This window comes from Pygocentrus nattereri, chromosome 19 (assembly GCF_015220715.1).
Source record: "Pygocentrus nattereri isolate fPygNat1 chromosome 19, fPygNat1.pri, whole genome shotgun sequence".
In the NCBI taxonomy this organism is placed as follows: Eukaryota; Metazoa; Chordata; class Actinopteri; order Characiformes; family Serrasalmidae; genus Pygocentrus; species Pygocentrus nattereri.
This window is the reverse complement of record NC_051229.1, coordinates 36,486,176-36,498,195: the sequence shown is the minus strand read 5'-3', so window position 1 is coordinate 36,498,195 and position 12,020 is coordinate 36,486,176. Positions and strand designations below refer to the sequence as shown.

General features: G+C 40.8%; 1 protein-coding gene across 1 annotated transcript in view; it reads left to right on the top strand.

Moving 5' to 3' along the window:
- rsrc1 (arginine/serine-rich coiled-coil 1) overlaps positions 1 to 12,020 on the top strand; it is a 239,678-nt gene that overhangs the window by 44,437 nt on the left and 183,221 nt on the right. The window contains exon 4 of the mRNA XM_017691856.2: positions 874 to 1,056. Within this exon, the coding sequence (XP_017547345.2) occupies positions 874 to 1,056 (183 nt within the window). The remainder of the gene's footprint in view (positions 1 to 873; positions 1,057 to 12,020) is intronic.

Genomic DNA, 12,020 nt, shown 5'->3' with positions numbered 1-12,020 from the left:
AACGCTAACAGAAGAGACAACTAGTGCAGTGCTACATTGTGATGAAAGAGTTTTTTTCTACTCATTCAGTGACATTTTATGATATAATTTTGAATTCTCTTTAAAATACCGTTTTATGCCATCTTGAATACTCTACTCACATGTGAAATTGGAATGCAAGCCTGAAAGGCGGTGTGTGTCCAAACGTTTGTGAAGCAGTTCTCCAGCGTTTTTCCTGAAACGAATTTGTCCTCCTTTACTGTAGTAATTGCCTCTACTCTTCTGGGAAGGCTTTAGAATAGGTCTTGGAACTATGCTGTGAGGATTTGAATGAGCATTAGTGAGATCAGGTACTGATGTTGGATGATCAGATCTGGATCACTTCAGCCCCTCCCAAAGGTATTGGATGGAGCTCCATCCTCTGGAGTGACAGAGTTCCACTGCTCCACAGCCCAATGCTGGGGTGCGTTATACCCCTCTAGCCTACACTTGGCATTGGGCATGGTGACTTTCAGCTCATGTGCTGCTGCTCCAGTGTGTCCCATTCTATTGGTCACTGCTTTTCTACGGAGATTATACAAGCTGTGTGAGCAGTGGCTGCCCTTAAAGTAGCTGAATTCACTAATTACAAGGAGAGTCTGGCTACTTGTGGACATGAAGTCAGTACAATATGTTTTAGTTCGACAGCAGGATAATTAGCTTGTTGGATTGGGATTTGATCTTGTTTGTTATAACCAATACAAATCCTTTAATCTATACCATGATCAGCTCTGTTTTCCCTTCCAGATTAGATCGGCTTGGGAGTTCTCTTGCCTTTAATAATCTTCTGCCTTAATTGTTGATGTTTGCTGTTAATCAAACATTTCCTACAGCCCTGTTTGTGTTTGTCCGCAGGTCTCGTTCCCGTCACCGCAGGTCCCGCAGTAGCGGCCGGTCCAGCAGGAGGCGCAGTCGTAGCCGGAGCCGAGGCCGGGACCGCAGCCAGCGCAAGACCCGGGACAGGGAAAGAGAGAGAGGACGGGACAGAGAGCGTGAGAAAGAGAAAGATGCAAAAGCCAAGGAAAAGGAAAAACAAGGGTAAGAATATTTTCTTTGGTTTTCCCATTGTCCCTCACACATTACCAGTGGTATAATTAGGGATGGGTGATATGATGATATGATGTTGTTATCATGATAAATTGCAACTTCACATTCTTTTCTAAGTGTGATAGGTATCATTAGTACCTGGACAACACTAAACAAGTTCATGCCTCAAACATTTTAACAATTATTTGGAACTTTTTTACATGTTGTATATTGTGAAAATGGTCATTGTAATGTGTTGTTTTAAAATATCTCCCACCCATTAGGTGTAAATATTCGCCTCATAGCTGTTTAGTTTGCTTTTGAGTCTTTAGGAAATGATTCAGAAGAACATTTAACAATAAACAGAGATGCGCTTTCAAAGACATGTTTTATTACAGAAAATAGGGTTAGGTTGTTAAGGGTTATCTTGTGGTCACTGCATAGCTGTTGAGGGTTGCATGTGTCAACCCCTTCAGATGAGGTAGTGCTAACACTACAGCTTTCTGGTACAGTGGTAGGTTATGATTATTTAGTCAATGATGTTAGTTTGAAACTAATATCGTCCGCTGAGGAGAAATAGATTTTCAAACATATTTTCACTGTTTCCAGTTGTAGCTGATTGTTGCTTAGCCTGAAAACGTAATCACATCTATTGCATCACATTCACATTATGGCAAGTATAATGTAATGTAATTACTGAATACCAGTGGTGGACAAAGTACACAAATCATGTACTTGAGTTAAAGTAGAGACTTCCAAGGTAAAATATCACTCCAGTAAAAGTAGAAGTTCCTCACTTTAGACCTCCACTTTGAGTAAAAGTACTAAAGTATTTCCCTTCAAATGTACTTAAGTATAAAGTAAAAGTACTAAAAGAGTAATTCTGGCTCTGATGTCCTGTTATCATTTTTATAACCAGACTGGCTTCATGAACTCATTTCAGGTGAAAGTCCTCCAGCGTCTCTCTTGGTAAACCAGTCTTTTAATAGAACGTCATTAATTAGTGACGCTGACGTCTATTAAAATGATCAGAAGCACAAAACACTGAAGGTAAACAGTTTCCATCAGGGAGAACCGAGTGGCTCTGAAATCACTTTTTACACACAAGCAAAGTTTCAGTTTCAGATTTATTTACAACTTAGTTCCAAGTTTAAGTTGAATAAAAACTGGCTTTAAACTCAGGATCACAGATGAGCTCCTTTACTATGTTGATCTGTAGGCGTCTGTTCATAAACATGAACCAGCCCAAACTCATTTACTATAAAATGAAATGGTGTTTGTAGAAATTCAGAAAAAAGCCACGTCAGTCTCGACTGCATATGTGGACATATTTCTATATTGTGCTCTATTTACACAAAGTTAGGTTAGTTCATCATTTATGTTGAACAGACTCTCCCAAAGTTTTACGCTGCTGCGCTGACGTTGAACCGCGTGCTGCACTGGGTCGGTATGACCAACAGGTCAAAACCAGCTCTAAACAAAGTGACCGCTGGGCCCTGATTGGTGCTCTGGCTTTGCGCTTCTTTTGTTTTGACATGTTACATTTTTATACACACAGAAACCAAAAGAAACGACTTATTTATCAAAATGTAGGAGGAAGAAGTCAGATATTTGACGTTGAAATGTACTGGAGTGAAAGTAAAAAGTCACCAAAATTGAAAAACAGTAAAGTACAGCTATACAAAACAAAGTACTTAAGTACAGTAATGAATTACATTTACTTAGTTACTCTCCACCACTGCTGAATACTAAGTATTACTGGAAATATGAATCTCAGATGATTCATCACAAAATTAGAAATTCCACCAGTTTAATTGTATTATTGTGTTCCCATGTAATACAGAACTGATTTTAATAAACACTGTGGCTGCAGCTCTAGAGTATTTTAATGACAATTCTACGAGCTTTACAAACTCTAATTCTGAAAGTCAGTGACAAAAACATCACGGGTGAATTATTATGTTGATAGAAAGATCAAATAAAAAAACGTAACCATCCTCTTAGAAAGGAAATATTTTAGTGAAGTCCTGTCAGTGAACAGAGTGTGATGAAGAGCTGCTGAACAAGCTTTATACCAGAGCACATGCTAAACTCAGCCACCTCGACGTTATCGTCTGATCTGAGTGATTTTCAGTACAGCTCTGTGGAGTTAGCCTGCATGCTGTTGGCAATAAACACAACTGGGACCTGCTAGCTAGCTATCCAGGGCGGTAGGAAACTTGTTTGGGCTGCACTTGGAGGTAAAACCGTGCTTTAAGCTGCAAGCCAAGTCACAATCGTCATTGAGTCCGGAGCGCAGAGCTGGCAACTTCAGAGAAACTGACATTTAGTTCGATAACAAAACAACTCTTTCCCCGTGGAAGTGCATGGGTTTGTAAAAGTGATAAGGCCGTTAGTTATTCGAATGAGTGTTTACTGATATTTTAATTATCAAATTTATTGAATACTCTTGAATATTTGTCACAGCCCTAGTAAACACGACTGGATGAAGTATTACTGCAGTAGCAGATTAAGTACAAATGCAGCAATGCTTTTATTTTTATGTCAGAAAAATAGCCTCCAAATTTTATTTCAGCCCAAAATATTCAGTGCATTTTTAATCCCTTAGTAAACACACGCCCAGCAACTCTCTCCTCCGTCTCATTCTCTCATTACCCCACTCGCAGCAACTCTATCCTCTGTGCTGTTGAATCCAGCAGGGGGTTAGGACAGAGTCTACATAGTCGTCCTCATCCATCTAGCTCCAGTTTTGCTCTCCAAGCGCGGTGTCTTCACAGTCCCACCGGCCCGCTATTGCATTTCCCCCTCCTGCTCTGTTCTCCCTCCCTCAGCCGGTCCATGTTAAACTACCTCCGCTCGCTCAGGTCTGATCTCCTCTCTCCCTGGTGTAATATGTGTGAGCATGGGCTAAAGTGGTTTCCACCTGCTTTCCCATTTTAGCACTTCTACTTCACTGCCGCCCCAATGCAGCATTGCCTAATGCGATTGGGGGGCAGCGTGATGTGATGATGTGGCCCGTGGCTGTCGGTCATTTTGAGTGGCTTGTCGCGCTGACAGGATCACACATGCTTTGGGAAGTAGTAAGCTTGGAGAGGGAGGAACGAGAAACATCTTAATCTATTTTTAACCTGTGGACCATGTGGGTGTCTAAGGCTACCTTCACATTACAAGCTTTGTCGCTCAAATCTGATCTCGTAGAATCGATGATTTACACTCGTTTAGGTAAGTGATTCAAATCTGGCTTTAATGTGATGAACCGGCGTCCTGAACTGACCCTCATGAGCTCCTCCTACTCAGTAACGTCATGTGACTGAATCACTGCATCATCAGCACAAACTAACGAGCAGAACGAGCTTCGCTGAGAAGATCATTAACTCTGATCAGCTCTCAGCTTCATTATTAGAGCCAGACGAAGGAGAAAAAGGTGAGATGAGCTGCCTTTCCACCGGCTTTAACTTCTGTTCGGCGCTGCTGTCATGGCAACACTGAATGCAGTGGAAAAAAGGCACATGAATTCTGATCTGAGCGTTAACATTAAGGATGCATGGCCACGAATCGCATATCTATCTGATCTACGACCACATATGAAAGTGGCTCTGATCAGATTTGAAAACATCAGATCTGAGTCACATTAGGGCAAAAAAATCTGATTTGTGCCACTTCAGCCTGGTAATGTGAACGTAGCCCAAGACTTCACTAAATACTTGAGATCCAAGATTCCTGAGTTGACAAAAAGCTGAAAAAAAAAAACAAACTTTCAACTGAATTTGAACTTTGGACCAAAATCCTTTAGTTTTGAGGGGTCTTATGACTTAATTATGTTTATTTTATTAAATTAAATTACCTAACATTCCATTTTGTCACTACCAAAACAATAATAACAACAACTCAAACTACCAAATGTTTAATTCGTGACAGTTTTTGCTCATTTTGAGAATGACTCTAAAACGCTAGCCAAGGACTTTCCTTTCAGCTTCTGTTATTTTTGCTGAGTTCTGTGTATTGAGTCATGTTTTCAGGTGGTATTAATCCTGTAGAGGAAGGAGGAGTGTTTTATCTCTTTATGGTTCTCCCTATGAATGCTCCTTGTTCCTTGTAGAAACCGTGAAATAATTACTGAAATATTTACTGTTGATCCGCTGCTGCTCAAATTGTTTAAACGTGCTTGCGCTGACTGGTGCAGGAGGGCAAAGCAAACAAATAGTGTTTAAAACCATTTAAAAACACATTTGTCATGTTCAGTACTATTGAAATTATTTAGAAAGTGTTAGATTTAGATACTTGTAGGGCGTTAAAGGTGCACTACATTCGTTTCCCAGGAGAAATGTGCATATTTGCACTTTTTCATGAATACTTTAAGCAGAAAAGTAAGTAAAATCCAATAAAATGAAGACTGTAGTACAGCTGTGTTCGCTAACTTAACTGACAGCGTTTGTGTATTCGAGTTGAGGAAGCCTTATTTGTTGCATGCAGCTTATTTGATATTATGCTTATATGCAAAAGTTTGGGCACGCCTAGTCAATTGACATGTTTTGTTGCTTTTGTAATTGATAATACATGAACACATCCTCTACAGAAAACACAGTTTGCACAGTTACAGTTTATTTGCAGATTGGGAAAAAATTGAAATTGTGTGTAAAAGTTATTTCATAGTTTATTTCTTCCAGTAAGTTAAACTAAGCTAAGAAATTGAAATTGTGCACTAAAATCTGCAGACTTCCACAACCATGTAATCCGGCTGGTGTTGAAGAAACGTTTTTGGCCAAATTTGGATGCATCCCTAATTCTAAAAGAGAAATCTCTTCTCTGTAGGAAAGCTCTTGAACTAAAGTAAATATTCTGCTGCCGTCGCTTCATTTCAAGCCCAATGTGCTGCTGTCAAATCAAACACTAGGCAGTCGTATATACAATGTGTATGCTAGTATTTATTTAGCCTTATTTAGAACTATTACTTTTTTAGATCCATATCACTGGACCAAATAAAGTGCAGTCTCTCACATATAAAGGCCAGCCTTATATCTCTCTCCGCATTTTTATATTAAGTCTTTAATATCCTTAAACGGTGATAGCGATCTGTTTCTCTCTGACCCAACTGTGTGTTTATGGATTTGTGTGTGTGTGTGTGTGTGTGTGTTGTAGCTTGCGGCTGCAAGTGTTTGTGTTAATATTTTGGGTTTTTTTTTGGTCCACATTCCCATGATCTTCAGGGAGAAGTTAGAACAAAACCTCAGAAAAGCACATACACTGTTTTCAGTAGTATCCCGAAGCTGTGTGCTGCCCTCTGTGGTGTCCCAGCAGAGTGCTGGACTGATAGGGAGCCCAAGAGGAGGAAACAGCTACAGAAGTCAGCAGAGATACGCATGCACACCTCTCACAAAGCCTTTAGTGTTCTATAGAAGATAATTAGTTCCAGTGCTGTAGCTTGCTCTGCTCTGTACTGGAGGCAGGCTGGATGGAGGACGCCTCAGGTGTTGCTGCTGCACGTCCTAATTGCTGTGTGTGGGCAACACAGGACCACCGTCGGCACACAAACCCGCCATGCCTCAGAGATACCTCACTGAAAACTTGGCCACCGCACATAGAGCTATAAAACTGTCACAATCAGGATATTGATATAAGTTAACTAATGAATGAATTCCATATAAATAAAGCTGATTGATTTAATTCATTGTTTTTTTGGGGGTTTTTTTTGTTCCTTATATTCATCACATTTTTTCTGTCTGAGCCAGATGTGATCCTATACCAAGCAAACACGCCTGGGTCATTCTCACGAAACTGCCTCAGAGCACAGCCATAAACACTGGAGAGTCATAAGCATCACACAGATCAGCAATATTTATAACACTTAGTAGGTCAATTGGGGCTCTGGTGCACCAAAAACTTGAGCAGTTTTCTGTTTTAAAGTTTTTTGGACTGATATGTTTCTCATTTATGGAGCCCCTAAGGGGCCGTGGTTAAAAAAATAAATAAGTAAAAAATCCTTAATGACATTGTGTTCCCTCGCAAAACAAAATGTGTCCCCTCACAAATGTTTTGCATTACGATGCAATGGTTTGCATTCGCTTACAAAAGCTGTTCTTTGCTTAAGCTCAGATATGAAGCAGCTCATTGAGTTTATGTTGATCTTGGATTGAAATATAAAGACTTGTTGTCGCTTCTCAAAGTCAAACATGATTATGTTATTAGTGACTCAAACTGAAACTGAGATCAGGTTTCCTTGTACAGTAAAAGCTACATTTACAGAGATTGTAGAGAACAGTTGCTGAATAAACTCGGCACAGACTGGCAAAGCTTTAGCTTGTAGCGTTAAATATGCTAAAAAACAAAGCTCTAATGTAGGCAGTGGTGCAACGTTTGCTTGCTGTCTGACGAGTATATATTTTGGGAGGGAATGCAAAACATTTGCAAGGGAACACATTTTATTTGCACAATGTCATTTGTTTTTTTTTTTGTTTTTTTTAACCATGGCCCCTTAGGGGCTCCGTACTTCTTTTTCTTTTTTTTTTATATTAGAAAAAATGAGTTTCTTTCCATGAGTGTTTTTACTTTAATGATTTATTTGTGTACTTCAGGCATAAAAAACAAATACACGTTATATGGCTCAAGTAATGCATAACATATATAATATTTGTGCTATACACTGATCCGTCATAACATTATGACCACCTCCCTGTTTCTATGCTCATTGTCCATTTTATCAGCTCCACTTATTTACTTATATAGCTGCACTTTGTAGTTCTACAGTTACAGACTGTAGTCCATCTGTTTCTCTGATACTCTGTTACCCTGTTCTTCAGTGGTCAGGACCCCCATGGACCCTCACAGTGCAGGTTCTACTTGGGTGGTGGATCATTCTCAGCACTGCAGTAACACTGACATGGTGGTGGGTGGTGATGTGTTGTGCTGGTCTGAGTGGATCAGACACAGCAGTGCTGCTGGAGTTTTTAAACTCTGTGTCCACTCACTGTCCACTCTATTACCCTCTCCTACCTTGTCGGTCCACCTTGTAGATGTAAAGTCAGAGACGACAGCTCATCTGCTGCTGCACAGTTTGTGTTGGTCATCCTCTAGTCCTTCATCAGTGGTCACAGGACGCTGTTGGCTGGATATTTTTGGTTGGTGGACTGTTCTCAGTCCAGCAGCAACACTGAGGTGTTTAAAAACTCCAGCAGCACTGCTGTGTCTGATCCACTCAGACTAGTGCAACACACACTAACACACCACCACATCAGTATCACTACAGTGCTGAGAATGATCCACCACCCAAATAGTACCTGCTCTGTGAGGGTCCATGGAGGTCCTGAGTACTGAAGAACAGGGTAACAGAGTATCAGAGAAGCAGATGGACTACAGTCTGTAACTGTAGAATTACAGAGTGCAGCTATACAGTAAGTGGAGCTGATAAAGTGGACAATGAGTGTAGAAACAAGGGGGTGGTCATGATGTTATGCCTGACTTTTGTACTGTTATGATAAAGTTTAAAAGACTTAGTCTGTCTACAGTGAACAGAAAAGTTATATAATCAAACCTTTTATGTTGTGCTTATGAGAGTTTGGTCACTTAAATTGGAAAAATCAATGCATTCAGATTCATTTATTCAACCTGATATAAACATTCAGTTTCAGTCATTTTAAATTATTCATTGTTTGTGAGAATAACCTGTCTGGGGACAACGTCTTATGGTTTTGGTGCTGGATAATGGCAAAATCCATGGCTACAACCCTCTGAAACCTGCCCCCCATATTAATCGCTTAATGTTCCGGAGAATGTTACATTACATTACATTTACATTTAGCAGACGCTTTTATCCAAAGCGACTTACAAATAATGTGGTACATAGAACAAACATAGTCAGGCCTTAAAGGAGGCCAAGGGGTAATAGCGGGGTAGAGAAGGGAAGGAGGGCAAGAAGGAGATGAGGTTGGTAGTGGTTAGATTTGCAAGAGGCGATTAGAGCAAGTGCTCCCTGAAGAGCTCCATCTTCAGGAGTTTCTTAAAAATAGCGAGGGATGCCGCTGCTCTGACAGTGGAAGGTAGCTTGTTCCACCATTGGGGTGTTAGATAACACAAACAAGCTAGCCAGCGAAACTGTCCCTCAGACAGAGCTGATGACCACACAATCTCCCCCCTACTTTAAGTTCTGCCTACACAAATTGTTGTATTGTTTCCCACCTTAATACATCTACGTGTACGTTACATGTTTCTCCTTGAGACAGTATCAGTGCGTCTGATCCAGTCAGTCCAGATTCGGTGACCATGTGTGCATATGGCCTCTGTATGGGCCTATTTTTCTGTCCTGAGGGGAAATATAAAAATAATTATTTCAGAAATGTAATTAGCGGAGCAGACCAGGATGCTATCCCACTGAGAAAGTGTGAGCATTACAGAGTGACCCCATGGGGACCCAACAGGGACTCATGTCCCTCCAGCTGACTGGACACTGACCTCCACAAAGCCAGGACACCTTACCGCAGTCCTCACATCTTCACTTGCACTGCACTGTGTGGATCGCTTGAGGGGTTTTCCATGCCACCTTGTAGCCTGGTGGGTCACTTTTCTGTGAAAAATTCCTTCAAATTTGCAGAAATAAAACTTCATGAAAACATTCATGACTTGCCAGGATCTACAGGTGAACTGGTGTGGAATTTCACTCATTCACATCTTGCTCACCTGTTGCTTGTGCGCTTGTTTGTATATGTGTTTTAGTAATTTTGCATATTTGCCAAACTGAACGACCCCTCAATTGCTTTTGTAAACACTTCTGTGTTTGTACCCTCAAATAGTGATTTGAGTGAGACAGTTAAAGTAAAAATGAAGTGAAATTGTTCAGTGGCTAAATCAGGCTTGTCAAACTGGGAGCCTTCCAGGCTAAAGTGCTGGGGAGATTAACATTTACCCTTATCTACTACTCTGAATTCAGTTCCTGAAGGCCTTGCTGATTAGCTTATGAGCTGAATCAGGTGTGTTTAATGAGTCGGTGAGCTGAAGTCTGCCATGTTTTGGCCCACAAGGACTGAAGCCTGACACACGTGGACTAAAGCATTAGTGATCTGCTTTTCTGAACCTTTATGTTCAGTGAAATTTAACAGAAAACATTTCTGAGATACATTTGTAGTTTGTTTTGTGTCTTTCGTGAATGAGAAAAAGTTTATTTCCTAAGAAACTTGTTTTAGTATGTGGCCTTAAAAAGTATCGCTCTTCAGATTGATGGAGAATGTGTTGTATGTTGATCTATATATAAAACGTCCTTCTTTTGTTATGAGCTTGACATCATAACAGTAGAAGAACCCTTTTTGGTGCTATATGGAACCTTTTTTTGGGAAATAGCAACAGATTACCTGCGTCCCAGTTCAGGAGCTGCATCTTTTGAAGGACGCGGTCTACAATGGCTGCATAGACCCCTGAAGACTTAGCCGAAATGAGACAGTCTGCTCTATGGTGGAATTACTGTTTGTATCACAGCACCGCTGTTTCTGCCCTGACTGCTGTATCACAGAACGCTGCTCCTGTGAAGTTCTTTTAAAGTTCTATAAAGATGGAGCCCGAAACTTTGATTATAGTGTCGGCTCCTTGTTCCCTAAAACAAAACGAAACAAGAGCTTTTTAAATATTTGTGTCAGCTAGTCGACTCTGTTTAAACCCAGTACTTCTATTTAAATGTGTCTCCTCAGCCAGCGTTGGCTCAAATGCTGACGCCGCTATGTTCTTGAATCCTCGCCACCATGCAGTAAAAATTGAGACATGTTGGTTGGTGAAGGACCCACTTGTTGGATCCTTCATTGCCATGGAAAAAGAAGGACACATTTCTCGGCCGCATATGAAGGAGCCTTCGAAATGGAAGCCTCTGAATGGATGCAGCCCCCTGAATTGGGACACAGCTACTGTCTATCAATCTGAAGAAACATTTCACTGTGTAGAGAACACTTTCAGCATGCAAAAGGTTCTTTGAGTGTTCATGGTTCTATATAAAAACACTGGGCCTCATTCTCCGATATTTTCTTAAGTTTGTTCTTAAATGTGTTCTTGAGGAAGGTCCTAAGAAAACGTCTACGTCAGATTCATGACATGTTCTTAAAGCTCAGAACTGTTCTCACCTTTGTGCTCCTGAGTGGGTGTAGATGTGTAGATTCTCTGTTCTGTCCTAAGAACAATTCCCAGATAAGAGAACATTGGTGAAGACTCTGCAAGTGGGTTTTTAAGATGAAATTTCTTAAGAACGGCTGGTGAATGAGGCCCAGTGTTTTTCTAAGGAACCCTTGAAGAACCATCCTTTTTGAGACTGTGAAAAGTCAACTGTGGAGTGGTTATACTTAGCAAATGGTGGTCAGCAGTATCTGTTTTGTAAACTACATTTAAAATTATTTGAGGTGGTTTTGTATAGTAAATAAAATGTCTATATGTGTGTTGTAGTCATGGTGACCCCTGGTTCCTATCACCACCACTGTAAAGGCATCTGAACCGTTTCACACCAAACCCTCTGAATCACTCTGTTTAATCTTAGCCGCTGAATTACGGGAAGAAAAATAGGTGGAATTCCCATTAAATGTGTGCTAACTTGTGTAATATCGTGCTTTAATATTCCTTCCCAGTGTTCATCAGGGAAAGATGTTCAACCCAGTTTGTCTGCTGTTCTTTTCTGTTTTTAATTGAACTCAACAGCTTATCTCTGCTTTGCTCCTGATTTACCTTGCGAGTCTATTAGTCATCAAGATTACAGTAGCATCAGCGCAGCATGTGGTCCACAGCTTTATGTTCTGATTATGAGCCACATTCGTGACGGCAGTAAACATTGAGCAGCAGTGAAGGCAGCATTAGCGGTGGCGCTGCACTAACGACGATTATGATAGGAGTGATATCGTAAGGACTGGAGTGCAATTAGCGCAATGATGAGTGGAGTGCGGCTGGCGCCGGATCAAAGCTTCCTGTAACCTGCTCCAGGTGTCCCTTCACAGCTGTCACTCTCCTGCAGCACGCCA